The 24,266-nt window shown below is 44.4% G+C and overlaps 2 protein-coding genes across 4 annotated transcripts in view; one reads left to right on the forward strand and one right to left on the reverse strand.

Moving 5' to 3' along the window:
• Positions 1-24,266, forward strand: part of GMFB (glia maturation factor beta) — a 129,530-nt gene continuing 105,264 nt past the window's right edge. The window contains exons 1-2 of one of the 2 annotated variants that reach the window (XM_069950622.1): positions 1-189; positions 5,372-5,452. In XM_069950622.1, the coding sequence (XP_069806723.1) occupies positions 163-189; positions 5,372-5,452 (108 nt within the window). In that variant the 5' untranslated portion in view covers positions 1-162. Of the gene's footprint in view, positions 190-1,933; positions 1,982-5,371; positions 5,453-24,266 lie in introns of those variants that run through there. The other variant, XM_069950621.1, reaches the window with a different exon arrangement.
• SAMD4A (sterile alpha motif domain containing 4A) overlaps positions 15,336-24,266 on the reverse strand; it is a 57,105-nt gene continuing 48,174 nt past the window's right edge. For both annotated transcript variants that reach the window (XM_069950617.1, XM_069950615.1), the window contains 6 exons: positions 24,111-24,196; positions 22,460-22,578; positions 21,141-21,369; positions 18,873-18,999; positions 17,904-17,987; positions 15,336-16,172 (listed from right to left, as the gene is read on the reverse strand). In XM_069950617.1, the coding sequence (XP_069806718.1) occupies positions 16,144-16,172; positions 17,904-17,987; positions 18,873-18,999; positions 21,141-21,369; positions 22,460-22,578; positions 24,111-24,196 (674 nt within the window). In that variant the 3' untranslated portion in view covers positions 15,336-16,143. The remainder of the gene's footprint in view (positions 16,173-17,903; positions 17,988-18,872; positions 19,000-21,140; positions 21,370-22,459; positions 22,579-24,110; positions 24,197-24,266) is intronic.

Raw genomic sequence — 24,266 nt, forward strand, 5'->3', positions numbered from 1 at the left:
CTCCTCTCTCCTCTCTCCTCCTCTCCTCTCTCCTCCTCTCTCCTCCTCTCCTCCCTCCCTCCTTCCATCTCACAAACTTCTCTGGCTGCCGTCGTCTCTGCTGCAAGGTCGGAACATGAGGGGGAGGGGAGGAGCCGCTGTGTGAGGAGCACTGAAGACTGAATGGGTCCTGGAGCTTCCCTGCATAGAGTAAGTGTGTGTGTGAGAGAGTGAGTGTGAGTGTGTGAGTGTGAGAGAGAGAGAGAGAGAGAGAGTGTGTGTGCCCCCATCCTGGTATAGTATATAAATCTGCTACTGCTGAACCAGGCCCTACCGTACTGACAACTCGGCTCTGCTGTGCCTGACCAATGTAACCGACAACTCGGCTCTGCTGAGCCTGACCAATGTAACCGACAACTCAGCTCTGCTGAGCCTGACCAATGTAACCGACAACTCGGCTCTGCTGAGCCTGACCAATGTAACCGACAACTCAGCTCTGCTGTGCCTGACCAATGTAACCGACAACTCGGCTCTGCTGTGCCTGACCAATGTAACTGACAACTCGGCTCTGCTGTGCCTGACCAATGTAACCGACAACTCGGCTCTGCTGTGCCTGACCAATTTAACCGACAACTCTGCTGTGTCTGACCAATGTAACTGACAACTCTGCTGTGCCTGACCAATGTAACTGACAACTCTGCTGTGCCTGACCAATGTAACCGACAACTCGGCTCTGCTGTGCCTGACCAATGTAACTGACAACTCTGCTGTGCCTGACCAATGTAACTGACAACTCAGCTCTGCTGTGCCTGACCAATGTAACTGACAACTCTGCTGTGCCTGACCAATGTAACCGACAACTCAGATCTGCTGTGCCTGACCAATGTAACTGACAACTCTGCTGTGCCTGACCAATGTAACCGACAACTCAGCTCTGCTGTGCCTGACCAATGTAACTGATAACTCTGCTGTGCCTGACCAATGTAACCGACAACTCAGCTCTGCTGTGCCTGACCAATGTTACTGACAACTCTGCTGTGCCTGACCAATGTAACCGACAACTCAGCTCTGCTGTGCCTGACCAATGTAACTGATAACTCTGCTGTGCCTGACCAATGTAACCGACAACTCAGCTCTGCTGTGCCTGACCAATGTAACCGACAACTCGGCTCTGCTGTGCCTGACCAATGTTACTGACAACTCTGCTGTGCCTGACCAATGTAACCGACAACTCGGCTCTGCTGTGCTTGACCAATGTAACCGACAACTCGGCTCTGCTGTGCTTGACCAATGCAACAATGCGTCTGAAGCACAGGAGGCGGGCCGGCTTGCCCCAGTGGGAGGGAATTCCCTCCCCTCTATGACGGGGCTCCATTATAATCAATGGAGCCGCTTCATAGGGGGCGGGGGATTCCGTCCACTGGGGCAAGCCGGCCCGCCTCCTGTGCTTCAGACCTAGCACGGTACCCGTGGATAGAACTGCGCCGTACACGGGAACCGGGCCGCAGTTCTAAAAACATACCACGGCATCGGCTTTACCGTGATGGCGGCGTTCTATCCGTGGGTCATATTAAAGAGGATGTGTGTGTGTGTGTGTTGATTTCTGTGGACATGGAGTCTGGAGGGGTGATGCTGTATGGTATCTGTATATTATATCCAGGCTGTATGGTATGTGTATACTATATCCAGCATATATATATGTGTATACTACATCCATATATATCAGCAGCGGCTGACCATGCATGCTGGGGGTTCTAGTTGCAAAGCAGCGGCAGACAGCACATCTAATTTCAATTTGTATGTTAAGTGTGCTGTACATCCCCACCCCAGCTAGCCGGGAGTGATGTGCCCTGTGCCAACCACACAGGTCGCACCCCCCAAAGGCCAGCCCTATACAGTATCAATACCTGGCAGTGAGAGCTGGTGCCGGAGGAGGAGGCTGCCGGGGTCCAGGAAGGGGGCAGAGCACATGACCGGCATCACCAGGGAGAGAAGAGCAGTGGTAAGTGCTCCGGGGAGGGGGTGTCTGGGGGTTCTGTCAGGTGTCCCCCAGCTGTACATGGTGCTTATCCCCCCTCCTTCCCCTGCACTCAGTGCCCCTGGGCTTGTTCCCCTGAACCTGCTGCTCCTATCTCTCTCCCTCCCTCTCTCTCTCTATCTATCTATCTATCTCCTACCTATCTATCTATCTATCTATCTATCTATCTATCTATCTATCTATCTCCTATCTATCTATCTATCTATCTATCTATCTATCTTCTATCTATCTATCTTCTATCTATCTATCTCCTATCTATCTATCTATCTATCTATCTCCTATCTATCTCTCTATCTATCTCCTATCTATCTCTCTCCTATCTATCTCTCTATCTATCTCTCTATCTATCTCTCTATCTATCTCTCTATCTATCTATCTCTCTATCTATCTATCTCTCTATCTCCTACCTATCTATCTATCTATCTATCTATCTCCTACCTATCTATCTATCTCCTATCTCCTATCTATCTCCTATCTATCTATCTATCTATCTATCTATCTATCTATCTATCTATCTATCTATCTATCTCCTATCTATCTATCTAACTATCTATCTCCTATCTATCTCTCTATCTATCTCCTATCTATCTCTCTATCTATCTCTCTATCTATCTATCATCTATCTCCTATCTATCTATCTATCTATCTATCTATCTATCTCCTATCTATCTCTCTATCTCCTATCTATCTATCTATCTATCTATCTCCTACCTATCTATCTATCTATCTATCTCCTATCTATCTATCTATCTATCTATCTATCTCCTATCTATCTATCTATCTATCTTCTATCTATCTATCTCCTATCTATCTATCTATCTATCTATCTATCTATCTATCTATCTCCTATCTATCTCTCTATCTATCTCCTATCTATCTCTCTATCTATCTCCTACCTATCTATCTATCTCCTACCTATCTATCTATCTATCTATCTATCTATCTATCTATCTATCTCCTACCTATCTATCTATCTATCTCCTATCTCCTATCTATCTCCTATCTATCTATCTATCTATCTCCTATCTATCTATCTAACTATCTATCTCCTATCTATCTCTCTATCTATCTCCTATCTATCTATCTCCTATCTATCTCTCTATCTCCTATCTATCTATCTATCTATCTATCTATCTATCTATCTATCTCCTACCTATCTATCTATCTATCTATCTCCTACCTATCTATCTATCTATCTCCTACCTATCTATCTATCTCCTATCTATCTATCTATCTATCTATCTATCTCCTATCTATCTATCTATCTCCTATCTATCTATCTATCTATCTATCTATCTATCTTCTATCTATCTCCTATCTATCTCTCTATTTATCTATCTCTCCTATCTATCTATCTATCTATCTCCTATCTATCTCTCTATCTCCTATCTATCTATCTCCTATCTATCTATCTCCTATCTATCTCTCTATCTCCTATCTATCTATCTATCTATCTATCTATCTATCTATCTATCTATCTATCTATCTATCTCCTACCTATCTATCTCCTATCTATCTATCTATCTATCTATCTCCTATCTATCTATCTATCTATCTATCTCCTATCTATCTTCTATCTATCTATCTCTCATCTATCTCCTATCTATCTATCTCTCTATCTCCTACCTATCTCTCTATCTCTCTATGAGAGAGAGAGAGAGAGAGAGAGAGAGAGAGAGAGAGAGAGAGAGATAGGAGATAAGATGGATAGGAGATAAGATGGATAGATAGATAGATAGGAGATAAGATAGATAGATAACAAATGTCAGCAGCACAAGCCATGATGTTGGTGCCAGCGAATTAAATCTTGACCAGAGACAGATGTCTATACCATACGGATACTTCATGGCACTCCAACTTCTATGTTGCAAAAGAAGTGTTTATTCCATCAACGTGCAAAGCATTAACAAATAGTGCAGCACAGCAAACACAAACGTGACGTTTCGGCGAGTCAATCACCATCACCAATCACCATTTTTGAAAATGGCGATCGACTCACCAAAACATCGAGTTTATTACTGATTTAGGGGCGTGTCTTGGGGTTTAGGGGTGTGTCTTTCAGTGGGGTTAGGGGCGTGTCCATGTCCCTCTTTCCTCTCAGCCAAAGTTGGGAGGTATGCCCTTAGTGGGAGGAAACCCTAGCCCCTCTATGATAGGGTTCCATTGAGTCTAATGGAATCACTTCATGGAGGGGCTGGGGTTTCTTCCCACTAAGGGTGGGTCGGCCGCCTCCAGTGCTTCAGCCTGGGCCTGGTGGTACAGTCACTTTAAGCATGACTGCAGTTAACCCCATTTCACAAGCCCAAGGGTTCAGGAAGCTGAGATATGGAGAGCTGTTTGCTGGTGTCCCAAGGGAGGTGTGCTATGGATCGGAATCACATCATGATTCATTATGATGCCGGGAGCACCGAATCTTCAGGTTACTGTACTGACTGTACCAGCAGCTCTGCAATGTCAGGATATCAACAAACAGCACCTTATATCTCAGCATCTTGGACACCTGTGGATGTAAGGCAGCATTAACTACAGTCATCCCAGAACAGGAGTTTGTCTTAGTTCGCACATGATTTTCATCTCTACTAAGCTACTGAGGAACTACTACACCCCATCCGCAGCAAAGAGCTCCCTATATCTCAGCTTCCTGTCAGTGTAACATTTGGGAGATAGCATATTCCTTGGGAGGGCAGTGTGACCAGCTGGGAAACATGACAAAAATGTAGGTTTTAGAAAGAATAGAGAAAGAATAAAGTTTCTTCCAGTCAAGAGAATTAGTGGTCAGGGCGGAGAGCAGACGCCGGGTAATTGCATTGTCCTTAGTGCAGATAACAGCGACTCCAGAATCTCCGCTCTGCCACCTGCACTTTACTGTACCACTTCGCAGATCACCCGCCTGTCAGGTCAGAACACGGGATCTTAAAGGGGAACTCCAGGATCTTCTATTGTCATCAGCCCATTGAGGCGACTGATAATTTATGGTGGAGAAACGAGATGGAAACATTACATTGTGATGGTGCAGCTAAATATGTTGGTTCCAGAAAGTGCCAGAGATTTGTAATTCATTTCTATACAAAAATGTTCAGTCTTCCAGTACTTATCAGCTCCTGTGTGTCCTGCAGGAAAAGGTGTTTTCTTTCCAGTCTGACACAGTGCTCTCTGCTGCCACCTCTGTCCATGTTAGAAACTGTCCAGAGCAGGAGAGGTTTTCTCTTCCAATCTATTTTTATTATCATGTAGGAAATACAAGGGGTTATATAACGTAACAGCTACAGGGATGATCATGGCGGGTTATAACGCTACAGCTCTATACACTTTACTGTAATGCCGAAAAACTAACATCCAACTCTTTTCTTATAGAATGACATTAAACTCTGCAATGGGACAGACAAGGAATGCGTGTCACCCACTTCTAAGTCAGCCAAGATGGACACCCTCAAGGTAAGAGGCGCCATGTTTTCTATGGGGATTTGCTGCTGCTCTGGACAGTTCCTGACATGGACAGAGGTGGCAGCAGAGAGCACTGTGTCAGACTAGAAAGTATACACCACTTTGTGCAAATTACAAATCTCTGGCACTTGCTGGGACCAGTTGATTTGAAATAAAAAATAAATAAAATTGTGAACTCCCCCTTTAAAGTTTCATTGTAATGTGCATCCAGTATGGGCTCGTGGTCACCACTGCAGATTTTGCAAGTCCATTCACTTTTATTAGCTGCAATACTAATGGTGGATGGGGGGGGGCTGCTATCAAAAACACATCTACAGTTGATATGTATGGCATTGTCTGCAATGTGTGAACATACCCTTAAGCCCCTATTACACGGGCCAACTAGAGGAGGAAACGAGTGCTGTCATAGCCCACGCCATTGCACACGTCGGCAGCGAGCAGGTAAGTGCAGTGGAGGCCGCAGGGAGCTGCGGGGGGCTGCCCAGGTGATTGCTAGATCGCCCAGGCATCCCGTAGAGGATAACTCCTATTCCACGGAGTGACAGTAGCAGATCGCTGCTATATGACTTGTCTGTCTTTCAACATGTTGAAAGACAGATAACTGCAACGATCAGGCGACATCGTTCACGTAGGCTGATCGTTGCCTTCCATTACACGGAACACTTATCGGCCGATAATTGTACAATGTAATAGGGCCTCCAAAGTTATGTGTCCGCAACACATTGATGGTCTTGTCTATTATGTAAGGTTGGGGGGAGGCTACAGATCTATGGGGGAGAAGCGCCATCCTTTGTCCGAGTCTTGGAGAGTCGGCACAATGTGTATTGTTGCTAAGACAACGCGCTGCATAAAAAAAAAAAATAGAATAAATCAAGGATGGAGCAGGCTATATTTAGACTGTGATATATTCCAGACAAGAACAGCAGGGGGCACACAAGTAACTGATTATATATATATATATATATATATATATTTATATTATATACACACACACACACATACATACACCTTAGGAAAAGAAGCATCCTTACTTAAAGGGGTAATCACACATTAGGATAGTCCATTATGATCTGACCTCTAATTTAGCGCTGTAGCCCCATTACTGTAAATCCTGCATAGGAGCAGCACAACTATTCAAGGGGATGGTCCCAGCTGCAGTTCCTGGCTCCGCCTGGTGGCAAGGGGGGAGAAGAACAAGTGATGCATCTCTTTACAGGATGGGTGATCACTTTCCTATAAATCATAAAGCGATTAGAGATGATGGTCACACTCACAAGACTGCCACAATGGAGGATATTAAAAGGGTTATCCAGGTAGAAAAACATGGCCGATTCCTTCCAGAAACAGCACCACTCTTATCTTCACTTCTTGCAGCTCAGTTCCATTGAAGTGAATGAGCTGGATTGTAATACCACACACAACCTGAGGACAGGGGTGGCACTGTTCTTGCAAGAAAAAAAAAAGCTGTGTGTTTTTTTTTTTTCCTAATCCTGGAGAACCCTTTCCAATAACAGAGTCCTAGAAATCCCAGGTGGGCGGTGATAGGGATTCCTAAACATGTCAGAGGAAATTACAGCAATCCTTCTGCCGCTATGACACCTCAGACCCCGACCCAGGAATGTATTTATTTTAGCAGAGACAATGCCTGGAAAGGAAGTCCGCAGTTTTGACATCAGAGCGAGCCCAGAGGGTTGGCCACGGATCAAGTATGGGCTAATCGGGGAGAAAAGATTAGTAACTAGACAAATTCTTTCGCCGTGATTCATCTTGCTGAATTTTTCGAAGCCATTGGATAAAACTTACACCATGGAAAGTTTTATTAAGACAATAAAAAAAAAAAAAAGTTGAACTTCCCCAGTGTCATGCTGGAAAACATTCCTCACTGCCGCCCAGGAACTGTGATGTGATGAGTGGGTGGGTGTAGTCCACCAGAGGGGTGTTAGCCGTACACATTTCTATCCTTATAGGGGCTGTGAGAGAGTAGGGGGGGGGAAACTACTATGAGACCCCCACCACCAGTGAAGACCCAACTGACAAGGAGCAACTCTAGTTCTGGAGAACCAAGCTTGTTCACCCAATAACTGTGTGTAATACCTTTCTTCTCCTGCGGGGGTGCTGCAGGTAGTTGAAACTTCCTTTGAAGTTGCAGAAAATTCCAGCTTTATTTGTTACATCTGCTTCTAGGAAAGAGCTGAAGCCCATAGCAGTAACCCCCCAACCTGTGATTCTACGGTTGTTGCGAAACATGCTGGGAGGGGTAGTTTTGTATCAACTAAGAGGTCACAGGTTGGGGATCACTGCAATTTAGGAATGATCTCTCACCTAGGGCTATTAAATTCCAATACCGCAAACAATCCTGGTTAACCCCTTTAAAAAGAAAGCCATAATCACTTTCAGGTAGTCCGCACCCATCTTTGCCCGAACACCAGTGACGACTTCACAGACCATAGGCCTAGGTTGATAGATGAACAACCAATCGTGAAAATTAAAATTTAAACTCTCACAGGAAATTAAAATACTAAGTAATTGTGGTTTGTGTCCCTCTAAAATATTACAGGGCAATAAAAAAAAAAAGTTTTTATATCAACAGGTGTGAGAAAGTTATACAGATTTGTAAATGCCTTCTATTTAAAAATCCCCAGTCTTCCAGTGTTTATCAGCTGCTGTATGTCCTGCAGGAAGTGGTGTATTCTCTCCAGTCTTACACAGTGCTCTCTGCTGCCGCCTCTGTCCATGTCAGGAACTGTCCAGAGCTGGAGAGGTTTTCTATGGGGATTTGCTGCTGCTCTATACAGTTCTTGACATGGACAGAGGTGGCAGCAGAGAGCACTGTGTCAGACTGGAGAGAAAACACCACTTCCTGCAGGACATACAGCAGCTGATAAGTACTGGAAGACTAGAATTTTTAAATAGAAGTGATGTTCAAATCTGTACAACTTTCTGACACAAGAGGTCTTGGTCGGTGTGGAGACTCTCCCATCACCACCCCCCCCCCCCCCAAAATACAGAGAAATAAAAACACAAAGACACCACAGTGTTACAAAACCTTGTATTAATCATCTCCCTTCACTTCCAATAGAATGCTGATATGAAATATAGCAGTGATCTGTAATAACATGGGAGGAAACGAGTAATAAATACATTGTAGCAAGTTGAAATAACATGGGCATTATCACCGTTCACGACATCTGAAAACTGTACACTAGCAAAGAACAGCATTTTTATTTTATTTTTTTTGTTCAAACATGTCTTTTTTCTCTTCTTATATCTTGTAAGATTAAATACATGTAACAAACGTGCTAATTTCATAAAAGACAAAACGTTTAAAAAATATGCATTGCATGGCAACATTTAACTAGCCAAAAATATTTTTGTGCACTAATTTTTATACAAGGAAAAAGACAGGTGGGGGGGGGGGGGGGGAAAGACAAAAAACAATAAAAAAAACAAAAACAAAAAAAAAGCCTGCATGCGCTTACAACAGAGGTATGCCTGGATTTAGCATGCAAAAATATATAGATTTTTTTATTTTTTTTATATTTTTTACGAGGAGGCTTACAATATACATAAATACACACACTTTATATTAATACGGGAGGAAGAATTTTGCTCAATACTATTAACACTCTTCTTTTTTTTTTTTTCTCTTTTATTCCTCCCAGAGGAATTTTACACATACGTCCGTTAACCCGCAGGCCATCCGGAGAGGCCGCCGTATGCGACGCCCCTTCAGGGTTTACGTTAAAGAAATACAAAAAAATAAAACTCGCTTTGCAATCTGTAATGATTTATATAAAATTAACTTTAGTGTTACTACAGCTGTGTGCAAATTTTTATTTATTTATTTTTATTTCTATAATTTTTGCATGATTATACTTAGGCACGTTCAAAAAGAAAAAAAAAAAAAAGCCTTGGTTGGGTTAACCGTAGCACGGAGAAGGCGGATGCTATACTCCATGTTGGCAGAGCTTGGAGACGGACGTTTTTCTGTGGCACACAAGCTAATAAGGCTGTACTTGGTCAGTGCCAGAAGGCCGCTGAGGGTCAGGAGGCCATAGCCTGTTTTGATACCAGCTCTGCTGGCTATATTGGCAATGTTAGACTTCTATAGAGCGCACATATATATCGGCCATCACTTTATGACCTGAACCAATACTGGCGGCACTGAGGCCTGTAATGTTGCTAGGCACCAGCGCCTTATACACACATATCAATAGGCCTGACCCAAATAGTGACCAGCTTTGCCCTTTTCTCAAGATTTGGACCAAAGGTAGGTCAGATTTGGGTGCTTCCAGAGCGCCCCATACAGGGTATTCAGTATGTGCAAACCCAACAAATATGTACTCTCTGAATAACTGCAGAAATACAGACCTAGAATACCAAAAATAGCAATGACGGGCGTGGGAGTTAGGGTCTTTGACTATAAAGCGCCCCCAATGCAGCCTTTATACCAGTCCAGGCCAGACAAAGACACATTTGAGAATGCCGATAATCTACTCTCTGGAATGAAATATATAGATCTAGATATACTGTAGATATATACTGTAAATAGATATTTGGTAAGAATATTGGCACCTAAGCACTTTCTGTATCCCTTTACAGGACTAAAATAATAATTAAGGCACACTAAGGCTCTGTTCACACGAGTCCGTCGCCATAGGTCAAAACAAACAAACCTTGGTGGAACCCAATGGACCCCATTATAAGTCAGACGCATTGGTGGCCATCATGTGACAATGCTGCGCTGCATCACGCTTTACAGCAGTGATGGGAACCTGTAATTCCCATTATGCCTGGGCAGCCAAAGCTTGATGGGAATTTTAGATTTACAACAGCTGGAGGGCTGCAGGTTCCAATCACTGCTTTATGGCATTTTTTCAGGTGGTAAATGGGGTTCATTGTTACGACATCATATTAGAAGGAACCCCCACACAGATGTGAACGGAGCCTTAACCCATGGGTAAAGCATTAATGTCCAAAAAAATCACGAAAAGTTCTATACATATATAGATTATGGTAAAATTCTACTTGTTGCCCATAGCAACCAATAACAGCTCAGCTTTCACAGTGCTAAAATGAAAGCCGATCTGTGACTAGTTGCTATGGACAACAAGAGCTGAGTTGTGACTGGTTGCTATGAACAATGAATGTCGAGCTGTGAATGGTTGCTATGGGCAATGAAAGCCAAGCTGTGGCTGGTTGCTATGGGCAATGAAAGCCAAGCTGTGGCTGGTTGCTATGGGCAATGAAAGCCAAGCTGTGGCTGGTTGCTATGGGCAATCAAAGCAGAGCTGTTACCGATGGGCAATCAAAGCAGATTTGTGACTGGTTGCTATGGGCAATAAAAGCCAAAGTGACTGGTTGCTATGGGCAATAAAAGCCAAGGTGTGACTGGTTGCTATGGGCAATGAAAGTCGAGCTGTGACTGGTTGCTATGGACAACAAGAAGACTAACTATAAGACAGCGCCAAAAACCGTACGCAGACACAGCATTACGGTTGTTGACTTTACGATGACCCCGCCCCCATTACCCTGATATTACATGGGTTGGACTTTCAGAAATATTCCTAGATTTGATCATCTAATTGTCAGGTGAATTGCACTTTAAATGAAATTTTCTAACATACATGCTAATGCCCTTGGTGTTAAAGGCAACTAATACTAAATATGCACATTAGGGGCAGTGTTTCCCCAATCTGAAGCTCTTCAGCAGTCTCAAAACTACAACTCCCAGCATGCCCCACAGCCAAAGGCCAGGTGTGTCCGTTTTGCAACCACAGAGCTGCAGGACTAGAGGTACTCGGACTGGGACTTTAAGGGCAGGCGATCAATGTTTCATCCCTGTGATGTTACATCCATGAGTGCTGTAGGCCCTTCATTGCACCGAGGTCTGACAACCACCCATTAAACATTCATAGCCTATGCTTAGGGGTTATGCAGGATTTCTTTCTTCCAAAGGCAGCGCCATCCCTGTCCCCAGGCTATGTGCGGTATTACAACTCCAGGACAGTGGAACAGAGTTGCAATACCACACACATACTGCGGAAAGGAGCGGCGCTGTCCTGCTGATCCGGGATAACCCCTTTTAATTACTTTGAAGCTTCTTAGAAAAAAAACTTCAAGAAGCACAAACTTTACGGCAAGCGTGAACAATCATGTATTTTTACAACGCGACCCAAATTCCTTTCTATCTCGAAGAAAAAAAAAAATAATAATAATTTTTGTGGTCATAGGCTATTGAATAGGATACTGGACCCTTACCCAAGCAGCAGCAGCTTCTCAGATAGCTCTAAAAGGAGAAGTAAATTCCTTGGCTTTCTTGGTTTGGCTCAAATATATTGTTCTACAACATATTCAGAAACCTACTTTATAGTAAAAGTAGTTGTGTTTATTAAAAAAAACAATATAATAAATCACAAAGATCAAAAATGATACACAGTGGAAGAAATCCTGCCATTGCTCTGAAGGCCTCTAGGAGGCAGTGTCTGTAGAGAATATATTCCCTAGCAGCTGAGGGGGGGTATAATACTATTAGAACAATACTGTAGTGTATATATAGCACTTGTGCAGTTAAAAAATAAAAAAATAACACTGCGTCTGCCTCAAGACCCTTTTATGAAATAAATGTAGTAAAAAATGGCAAGCAGGACAACAATTCAACAGAAGCAGCATATCTGGAAAAAAAAAAAAAGATAAAAAGAGAATTTTTGGTACATCTGAGAATACTGTTTTCTTTGTTTTATAAACCACTATGGATACAAAGCACCAGAGATAAGGCAAAAACTTTTATTTTTCTCTATAAAGTATTTAAAAAAAAAAAAAAAGCCAGCAGAGATGAATAAACCACCACGCACAGCAAAAACGACAAAAAAAAAAAAAAATGGGGGGAAAAAAATAAAATAAAGAAAGGCACTGCCACTTTAAATAGAACTCTACCGCCTCCACTTACAGAATAAATAATCTCCTCCTTTTTGTCTCTGTAACCCTGCAGTCAATCCAGGACCTCTGGGATCGAAAATAGAAATTGCCATCTCGCTATGAAAAGTTCTGAAATTATGTATTGTAGTAATATAGTATATATATATATATTCTTTTTTAATATATATCTTTTTCTTAACACTGACCAAAAAGACAAGAAAAAAACAAACAAAAAAAAAAACAGACACTTATATGGTGGTGGTGGGGGGGGGGGGGGGGTATGGTTACCAGCCATAGGAAACTATTAGAGGAGGATCAACACTGACTCTCAACCTGACACCATGCAGCCTATATGCCTATCATTTGGCACAATACACCTAATGCAAGCCAACCATGCAAATGAGAGAAGTTTTAAGAGGAAATCCCCAGAAAAGAAATCAAAGATGTGAAAAGATCTGGTTCTGTTCATAGAGATCACCATGGGCCCACGAACCCCAATGGGTCACTGCATTCATGAAGTGCCGTAGGTGGCCCAGGAATGGAAACTACTCCCGCACGACTGGAAGTCATCCATTGCATATGATGGTAGGAGGGCAGGTGAGGAGGGTCCATAAAAACTCAAGAACATAGGACGTATCCACATTGGTCGTCTCCTACGCTCCTGAGTTCCAGCAAAATGTCTTTCACATTTGGGAAGTAAGAAAGTTTAAGTAAATATTTTTGGCCATTTATGAGGTTGTAACGCTTGTATGTTTTGTAACGCTGGATAACCCCTTTAAAGGCATTCACCCCTTCTCGGACACGTGGTCTGTGCACGGAAAATATGCTATGGACCGGAATCCTGGGACTCTCAGCATCATGATTCATTATGCCAGGAGCTCCAAAGCAATTTAGATCTTCCCACTACAGCGTGGCTGTACCAATACAGTGGAGCAACCACTACCGCGTGGCTGTACCAGTACAGTGGAGCAACCACTAGGGCGTGGCTGTATCAGTACAGTGGAACAACCACTATCTTGTGGCTGTATCAGTACAGTGGAGAAACCACTAGCCACTATTTCGGAGCTCTTGGTATCATGATTCATCAGTCCCGTTTTTCCCTTCTAGAACACATTTCCTGTGCACTGACCACGTGTCACGAAATATGTGTTCTGCAACTCCAATGAAACAGAAAAAACATGGTTGCCTTCTTTCAAAATTAGAGCCCTAAAGTGGCAATCACTGGTCAGCAAACATGGTGCAAATAAAGGGAAAATAAAAAAGTTGCATAGCAAGGCATCACAACAATACTGAAACAGCGCAGTAACAGTGAACACAGCAAACGTAACCCAATACACGGCATGTCTCCACCCAGAGTACAGCCGCAGACTACACTTTCCCCTTAGAAAAAATAAAAAATTACATTATGCAGCGTAAATGGCCATGTCCCAAAGGTGGGTTGGGCAAAAAGTAACAACTCGCCAGATTGAGTCTTAGCAAAGTTGTCAGATCCCACTACACGTACTATACTGGGGAGGCGTTCAGGTCTTATAGCTTTGGCAAGATTAACTCCCATCTACAAAAACTCACCGAACAGTCAGAAACCAGTATTGGGCATTAAGGGGCCGATTGTTAAAAATGACCATGAAAAATTCAATTCAACTGTAATTGCAAAAAGTTACAAAAAGGGACATGAAGCGAGATTATAAAAAAATACAAACTAAAAACTGGTAATTCGCCGTAGCCATGTGTAATTCCTCATTTTTAGAGTTTTTATAAGTGCATTCAGTTATAAACTTTTTGTAGGAAATGTTTTCCTATTTTACTTTATTTCTAAATAGGATCCAGTCCCAATTTTTGGCAAGAATTTTTTTTTTTGAAAATTAAACAAGGACCGAAATACGGCCATATAGAAGAACGCACCCTATAGCTTATCTGTTCTTTACCAGTCAGGTCTAATGAATATTATCCATGCAATGGAATGGCAACTATACAAGTGTTCCTAGAAAGTCAGAAGCCACAGAATTTTTTTTCTTGACCAAGCAAAATGCAACTTGCCATCCAATCCCTCTCGATTAAATTGCTGCATTGTGGGTGACTCATGGGGTTTAGGCCTTGTGCACACGTCCGTATTAGAGATCAATATTGTACAGATCTGTAACATGGTACCCATAGCCCGCTGTGGGCCCATACTGTACCGCCATGGGCAACACAGAGGCTTTATCCTCCATAAAAATCTGCGGAGAAAAAAACAAAACAAAAAAATTACATGTTCATATGCATGCCATTCAAAGCATTGCTTGTTGTGGGGTGGGGGGGATACGGTGCCTTACAGAAGCACCATATGGCGGCACAGGTGGCAACAGGTCCGGAATATGGACCCATAGTGACCATGTAGTGTGCATTCTCCCTACCTATTGAAATGATCACGGATATTGAATGGGGTAATTTTTTTTATTTTTTAAATCCTGATACTGATCAACAAGGGAACTTTTTGTCTAGGAGGGGCCACCATGGGACATTGCACTCTGCAAACAAATTAGCATGGTGCAGGTTTTTTTTCTTTAGAGTACTTACTTAGTACTTTTTTTTTTTTGCCTTTGGCAAACCATACGTAAAAAAAGCTTCAGAAGCAGCACTACAATCCCACGAGCAGCATTAATTTCACACTACCAACAACTGAATATTATAACGTTTAGCACTGCCTATGCACACCACCAAAAAAAAAAAAAATTGCATTGTGAGAACTTTTGAAATAATAAACTTCCCCAATGTGGCAGACAGACAAGAATGCCCAAAAGGAATAAAAACAAAACAATTCAACCCAAAAATTTCTGCTCCAGTTTTCCCTCTTCACATTCCGTCACTTTCCATTAACACCTAAGGAACATCCCAAGTCTTAACCCTTGAGTTATTAATTGAAGCTGCCCATAGACATTAGAGAATGCCTACACATTTTTGGGATTTTTTTTTTTTTTTTTAACATTGAATAATTCCCCCCCCCCCCTAAATTATCGGCTACAATCTTCCACCAGCATCGTCTATGAGCAGGCAAGGCTTGTAATGTCTATGGCTAGCTTCATCTGAGTCAGTCTGAAAAGCTCTGTGGCTCCTGAGGGCCGAAAGGCCCCAAATCAAAACTCTGAAACTCCTCGAGGACACTTTCTATTCCCATAAGAATATTTTGTCTCTTACATAATGCAAACCGGCTGCTATTAATATAAAAAAAACTATTCTGATACAGAAGGATTACCTGAAGTAATGATGTACCCTTAAGAACTGTTTGTTATGTAAACATGAGGATTTTTTTTTTTTTTTACTAAAAAGGGGAAAAAAAATTCAAAATACTGTAAATGTATTTTTAAAAAAATGCAACACAGAGCAATAACCTCCCCTTTCTTCCATTGTTTGGTCACATGTCCGGCCCCCGGTGACGGGTCCGACATGTATTGCCCAGTGGCAGCAATATTCTTTGCCGATCACATTTCATGCGTTTCCCGCTCAGAACATAACGCTTTTCATTCAGGAAACCCATCACATGGGAAACAAAAAAGTTCTAACTTTTGCTTTACAAAGTAACAAAATAACCATTTTTCCCCCTGGCAAGCTCAGGTTATGCTTCCGGCCCTCCATCCTCCGTCCTTTATACAATAATGAAATAAAATAAGAAAAAAAAGGCAAAGTTGTGTTTGGCGCATCCAGGGAAGAGAGAGTCAGCAAATCCCGACACTGGACCAGCAGTTCCGTGAGCTACGCCCAGCGCTGTCACGAAGTACCGTTTAGCATTAGATTGTGGATGTTTTGTCCACGCCATCTGCAAGGGGGAAAAAAATTATTGAGGGGTGTCAAAGGTCAGAAGACAATTCATTTTACAGTCATCATTACCATGGGAGAGAAGACTCACAGGGGCCCCTATATCCCATGTCACCGTACCATAGAAAAGGTCCTCTCCAGTCAAGTCTATGGCAGTTATGGAGAAAGGGACTTCCCCAGCATGGCCACTTCTTCTGAGCTGGGTATAAATTCCAAATTACCATCAGGGGGATAAGGGGCAAAGGGAAAGCGTCGGCCAGCCAAAGTCCAAACTATCAAGACAGCTCTAACCCATAACCCATTAAGACAGCACGTAAGTGGGAGGCCTATAGGGACAAAACCAGCCAGAGACCCATCTAGAGAGCCAGAGCCAGCCAGAGACCCATCGAGAGAGAGAGACAGAGACCCATCTCGAGAGAGAGAGACAAAGAGCCAGCCAGAGACCCATCTAGAGAGAGAGACAGAGACCCATCGAGAGAGAGAGAGAGAGAGACACAAAGAGCCAGCCAGAGACCCTTCGAGAGAGACAGAGCCCCATCAAGAGAAAGATAGAGACACAGAGCCAGCCAGAGACCCGTCGAGAGAGAGAGAGAGACAGCCAGTCAAGAGACCCATCTAGAGAGACAGAGCCAGCAAGAGGCCCATCGAAAGAGACAGAGCCAGCAAGAGGCCCATCGAGAGAGACAGAGACAGCAAGAGAGCCAGCAAGAGACCCATCGAGAGACACAGAGCCAGCCAGAGACCCATTGAGAGAGAGACACAGAGCCAGCTAGAGACCCATCGAGAAAGAGACAGAGCCCCATCGAGAGAAAGAGAGACACAGAGCTATCCAGAGACCTATCGGGAGAAAGAGAGAGGCAGGCAGAAACCCACGAGAGGGAGAGAGAGACACAGGGCCAACCAGAGACCCATCGAGAGCTAGAGAGAGAGAGAGAGAGAGAGAGACACACACACACAGAGACAGAGACCCAATGAGAGAGAGACACACACACAGAGCCAGCCGGAAACCCATCAAGAGAAAGTGAGAGGGAGGGAGGGGAAGAGAGAGAGACAGCCAAAGACCCATTAAGAGGGCGCCGGCCGGCCAAAGGCCAAACTATCAAGACAGCACCAGCCCATAATCCATTAAGACAGTACAAGTAAGTGGGAGGCCCAGAGAGACAAAACCAGCCAGAGACCCCAAGGAACAGTGAGGCCAGACCATCTATCTATAACCAAATGTAAGGCTCAGGCTATCGAGTAGAGATATTCTGGCATGTTAGAGATATCAGCTCCTTCCGATCCTGAGGTTTTATTGTTTCAGCTCATCTTACGAGGAATCGGCCTCCTCAGTATTTGCTCTCCTCTCCGACTTATGGGAGACACAACAGATCTCAGGCTTCACCAGATTTATTAAATAACGGGGGTCACTGGGGCGTCGGGTCCCCCTCCTGCCGGCGGTCACACAGTGTACAGACATGTTGTTCTGTCTTACACCAGATCCTCACATACCTCGGCCCACCACAAAACTGACTTTGGCAGCTGCAGACTGACATCCTACCGGCAGCCGCCGAGCGTCCCCGCTGCAGGACTAACAGCAGACTCCTCTGTAGTCAGAATGATTTCATTGGCCGGATTTACAAAGCAAAGCCAGAAAATAGCCATTTTGTCCATGTATTCTGTCTGGCAGACATTCCACTTCCAGGCTGTCTCCTCCCCGGGTATTTTTAGCTGCGCTATATTTGACACTCACCGCTCAGAGCGTGCTCCGTCATACTCAGACACAGCGATTCCAGACGGTTATTGATGTCGGGTTCTGTTGCTGGTACCTGAAAATCTGGGGAAAGAAGGGTAGCAAAAAGATTAGATTTCTAGGACCAAAATACGGTCACATGATCAGACTTCCCGTGGATTGGGAAACGGCCATTACTGGCCTGTACCGTGGAGGGTTAAAAATAAAACCGGACAGGTGCATTTATTGAATCATTACAAGGGGGGGGGGGATACAGATGTAGCAGAGCCGGAGGGCGCTCACATCACGACTTCTATGCAAGTCTATGATTGAGGCAAGCATTACGTTTCATTGAGTCTTTGATGCAATTGTCTACTTTTCACATGTGAACAGCGCCTTACTCTCATTTTGCCAAAATTGACACTATATCGGTTTGACATTGTAATAGAGAATTATAGATTATTTCTATTGTGTGTTTGGTTCCTATATGCGCCAAAAAATAAGTGTTAGGCTTGGCAAATCTATAGGCCTCACAAGTGTTCCACACTTGTTACAAAACTAGGATTCACATAGTGCCAAGGCATGCTGGGAGATGTAGTCCTGCAACAACGTGACAAATGTATCCTTATGCAGTCTATGAGACAATGTCGGCTACATCTGATAGCGTCAAGCTTATGAAAGTATGAAAATACTAAAAAAAAAAAAACCAAAGTGGGAGATTTATCGAACATGGTGTAAAGTGAAACTGGCTCAGTCGCCCCCGGCAACCAATCAGATTCCACCTTTTATTCCTCACAGACTCTTAGGAAAATGAAAGGTGGAATCTGATTGGTTGCTAGGGGCAACTGAGCCAGTCTCACTTTACACCATGTTTGATAAATCTCCCCCAAAAACAAAAATCGGCTCTTCTACATCTGTTGTATCTCCCATTAATGCGCAGTACAATAGACTAACTTAAAAGGGCAAATTCACGTGCGGCAAACCTATTACCTGGCTGCTGGAACATAAGCATGGTCTGCGGAGAGGTGTGCACGGGCAGGGAGCGCGTCCTCTGCACGGAGCTGTGGGATCGGCTCGGCATACTGTTACTTCCACCAGGGTTGGCAAACCACAGATTCTATTGGGGAAACCAAGAAGGAATCATTACTTCTTCCATTCATCAGCACTTCCAGAGGTGCAATACTGCCGCCCTCCAGATGCTGCAAAACTACAAGTCCCACCATGCTAAAGCTTTGCCTATGCAGGCATGATGGGAACTGTAGTTTGGCAACTGCTGGAGGGCGGCAGGTTAGACGCCAGTGCAGCAGACTACAATCTAGTAGTAGTGGCCGGGTTGGGATACTGCTTTGCATACACATCATCCTTCTATCCCTCCCAATCTCACGCTCAGCTCAGTTGAGTATGCAACCATTTTTAAATCAGGGATAATCTGCTGCAAGACTGAAATCCGAATCCGATCCTTCTCTTCATCTGTTGCTGTCGAGTCCAGAGTCCCCCCTGTCCACTAGTTGTGCAGCGCTGCGGAATATGTCAGCCCCATACATAAGGGAGAGTATGGGATACAGAGAGTTCATCTGATCCTCTGTTTTCCAGGCCACACTTCTGAACCGGCGCCGACCCCAGAAATAGATTTACTCTAAGCCTTCTCTTCCTCTGTAGTTATAAGGAGCCTTTGGCTAAATTTGTTTTCTTAAAGGGCCGGCACTCCCAGTTGCCACCACTACAGGACAATCTCTGCAGGTCTCACCTACATGTACGTTATTTTCAGCTGGAGTTGGGAGCGGGGGCCACACCTGGTTTCACGTCTTCGGATGGCCTCTCAGCCCCTGTGGTACCCCTCCGCTGAGCAGGGAACACAGGAAATGCCTGCAGTCTGTTCTCACTACACTTTTTTTTTTTTATTTCTTTAAAAGGATCCAGACTTGTGGAAAAAAATAGAACATGGTTAAGTAATCATGTGTACGGGAGGGACCGCTCCTGCTCCGTCTATTCTCGGTGTCGCAGGGTTTGTAAATTTAGGCACCAAAACAGGCGCTGATGTCACGGGCCGCGGCGCGCTCATAAATTCTCGGACAATCCTGGCGATTAATGAACTCAACAAATAATTCGGCTCAGGATATTAATACAGTCAAGTGCTGGCAGTCCTAATTTTTTATAGATTTTTATATATCACAGAAAAATCATGGAAAGGAAGAGAGAATCGATGATCTAAGTACTGTGACTACAGGGGGTGTAAAGGCAGAAGTCGCTCCTGGGTCCTAGAGACCCCCGACTTGCAATAAAAAAAAATTGAACCAGGAGCTTCACATTATGCCTCTAAACATATTGTACATAAGAGTATGCTGAATATGAATATGGCCGACACCCATACACATACATGTGTTCTGAATAGAGAGAGGAGGGGTCAGCTGCTGCCTGATTTTTCTGCCAGTGGTCTGTATCTCAGATTTCATTGCTCAATCCTCTTGTTCTCTAACAGGCCTGACACTTCCCTCTTCTGACAACTGTCCAGAAAGAATTAGGAGGCCTGACAGACATTAGACACCAGACACACTCACCAATCTTACAGATCCATACATTTCACTGTTTACTGTAATGGGGTCATGTGATCACCAGCACGACCCTCAGCAAATAGCGGTGTTTAATGTGTCAGAGAAAGTGGTCTGTCCTGGTCAGCTGACTTCCTGTAAACTACAGAACAGCTTGATCACCTCTGCAGGAGTCCAGTGGGTGAACAACTTTGATCACCTCTGCAGGAGTCCAGTGGGTGGAGAACAACTTGGTCGCCTCTGCAGGAGTCCAGTGGGTGGAGAACAACTTGGTCGCCTCTGCAGGAGTCCAGTGGGTGGAGAACAACTTGGTCGCCTCTGCAGGAGTTCCAGTGGGTGGTCTTACTCCGTGACTGACAGTATTTTCTGTATAAGTGTGCATACTGAGACAGTTGTCAATTACTTAATAGGACTGGCCACTGGACTCCTAATCCCAGAATATTGAACCTCTGTATGGACACTTGTACATAAAAGACAATCATGAATGTGGGAACGCCCACTGAACTCCTAAATCCAGGGTAAGGTTTATACAGATCTTGCCCCATAACTTTGCATATCATTCTGTGCTATCACCTACTACCCATAGAATGGACTGCATATTTAACATGGGTCCCCTTTAATATGTACAGAACATGGTCAGGATTTTAAGTGTAATTCCCCTTTAAGAGATAACTGTATACACCAATTCACAGGAAGCTTGTGCACCAACCTGTCTCCCTTGCTTTAACATGGCAGGATTGCTGGACGTTGTTCTCTGTGTCGCCCCCAGGAGGCTGCTTGGACCCAGCAAACCAAGCCGCGTGCTGGGGAGGTTCCGTGATGGGATCTGAAACTGACGGGGGTTTCTTCTTGCTATTCCTGCACCCACAGATCCAGCTGTGGGCAAGGAGTTGGACTGTCCAAACCCTCGGCTGCCAATGAAGACGTCCACACTAGTCCTACAACGGGCGAGAAAATTATCAAAATTAGTTAAATGCAAAATTATGCGGCACTCAGTTATTTACTTAAGGACTTTTATATCTGCTTATCCTGCACCTCCTGGTTCATGGCTGGAAAAGGAAGCACTAGAGAGCTACTGTCACAGCAGTGAGCTATAAGGAGGGGCAAAAGGGGAACGTGAATGCTACTGAGGGTCTATGGACAGCTGGGTAAGAACCACAAAGGGCACTGCCAGCCGGATCTGATGACCACCTCATACCTAGATGCTTGAATAGAATTAGAAAAACATGACTTTGTTCTGGAAACAGCGCCACCTCTGTTCACAGGTTGTTTGTGGTATTGCAGCTGAGGTGTAGTAAACTAAATGGAGCTAAGCTGCAATAATACTTGCATCCTGTGGACAGGGGAGGCACAGTTTTTGGAAGAAAGCGGAGGTTTCCCAGGATTAGACAAACAGGGATGCTTTTCTTCAGCATCACATTTGTCCAGTGTGTTGTATTACAACTCAGCTCCATCTGCGTCAATGGAACGGAGCTGCAATACCATATACAAACTGGGGACAAGATTAGCGCTGTTTCTGGAAGAAAGCGGCCATGTTTTTCTAATCCTGGACAACCCCTTTAAAAGAAGGTTAAAAAAATATGGCTGCATTCTTGCAGAAACAGCGCCACCCCTGTCCACAGCATTACAGCTTCGCTCATTTACTTCACTACACCTTATCTGCTTTCTTCGATAAACAGCCATGTTTTTCCAATCCCCGTTCACAGCTCGATGTACTTCCCCTTTAAGAGAATTGTGCAGATTTATACTCCCCTTGCCCGGGCTATGCAGCTGTAATTTCACTGTGGCGCGGCTGGGAGGCGAGGGAAGCCCTCATCCTTTACTACAATAATACATCAATGTCATAGGTTTTAATTGAAGCGATCAAGGCGAAAGCGACTGAGGTTATTCCTGCGCAAAACTTCCCCATATGCAGCGGTAATATATGCACAGGAATCTTTACTGCAGACGCCGACGGGTTTCCCAACAAGCTGATGAAATGCTGTCACTAAGGTAACTGGCACACGGGGGGATCTGAACCCAACCTACTTTCTCTGCTGCCGGTACCCAGCAACATCCAAGAGGGTTTTCCGTGGAAAAGACCTGTATAGCTTCTGTACTTGCTGTTTCCATGACAACAGTCTCTTCTTCTGTGTCTCCGTAAAGGCCTGCGCAAATACATCATCTTATAGAAGACAAGAACTGCACCAGAATAACACAGGCCATGCAGCAAAAAGCACCCCCCCCCCGACACACCTATCTGTAACCCCCCCCATACCCAGTGCACTGGAATAGATTCGGGGACATCACTACCACAGGTGTAGCAGAGCTGTATGCGTCTCTGCAACTGCATGTATGATTTCCTGTAAAGCTGTAAGGAAATTAGTGCAATATGTACATAGATCCCGACCTATGGAAAATGGGGGGCCTACGGGGACCTTGGGAACATAAAAAGCCTAAAGGGACCCATTTGAAAACGGGGCCTACGGGGACAAATGTAAAAATGGGGGCCTATGGGGACCTTGGGAACATAAAAAGCCTACGGGGACCTTGGGAACATAAAAAGCCTACGGGGACCCTTGGGAAAATGGGGGGCCTATGGGGACCCTTGTGAAAATAGGGGCATATGGAGACTCTTGGGAAAACGGGGCCTTACGGGGAATCGTTGTGAAAATGGGGGCCTACGAGGACCTTGGGAACATAAAAAGCCTACGGGGACCCTTGGGAAAATGGGGGGCCTATGGGGACCCTTGGGAAAATAGGGGCATATGGAGACTCTTGGGAAAATGGGTCCTTACGGGGAATCGTTGTGAAAATGGGGGCCTATGGGGACCTTGGGAACATAAAAAGCCTACAGGGACCCATGTGAAAACGAGGCCTACGGGGACAAATGTAAAAATGGGGGCTTATAGGGACCTTGGGAACATAAAAAGCCTACAGGGACCCATGTGAAAACGGGGCATATGGTGACCCATGTAAGAATGGGGGCCTATGGGGACCTTGGGAACATAAAAAGCCGGGGAATCGTTGTGAAAATGGGGGCCTATGGGGACCCTTGGGAAAACTGGGGCCTACATGACCTTTTACTCAAGATTACCAGTGAGGTGGTTCTGTGATATCAGTAGGGGCCAGATGGTTTCTCGGCTGCTTGCAAAGTACATGTTCTTTCTGCCACTGCCTCCTTCTGCAATTACTGAACCACCGACAGTATCATGACAGATAGATATTGCATAAGAAGATAAGGAGCAGGTGTTATAGGCGCATATGGTCCAGATCTCTACTCCCTATCTCCCATGTCTGATGAATTTCTACCATATATCGGGGCACAATGACTGGCACCAAGCCATACTGGGAGCATCGTGGCCGACACCTTTTGGGGATCAGTAGTCATGTCTAGAGTTGCGTGAACTTCGAGTTCGTCCAAATCAGAGTGTGCGGCATTTGCTTAGTGGTGGCTGCTGAACTTGGATGCAGGAGTCCTGGAAAATATGGATACTGGCATAGGCCATAGGCTGTTTCCATGTTTTCCAGGCGGCTGCATCCAACTTCTGCAGCCACCAGTAATAAGTGCCACATGGATTCTGAGGAGCCCAAAGCATGCTCGAAGTTCGCTCAACTCTAGTCCTGTCCAAAAAAAAGTTGAAAAGAAAGAAGTCTCCTATCCATTTTCCCTTACTTCTTCTCCCCAGACGTCACTTACTTCATGTATAAGGCATTTGTCGATCAGCTGCAGATAGGAACTGATGTTTTCTTCATCCGGTCTGGACACCAGGAGCTGAGTACAGACTGGAAGAACAGAGAAATGCCAGGTGATAAATCCGAGTCAGAAATGGACGGGATCATTACTATTGACGCC

This window comes from Dendropsophus ebraccatus, chromosome 13 (genome assembly GCF_027789765.1).
Source record: "Dendropsophus ebraccatus isolate aDenEbr1 chromosome 13, aDenEbr1.pat, whole genome shotgun sequence".
Classification (NCBI taxonomy): Eukaryota; Metazoa; Chordata; class Amphibia; order Anura; family Hylidae; genus Dendropsophus; species Dendropsophus ebraccatus.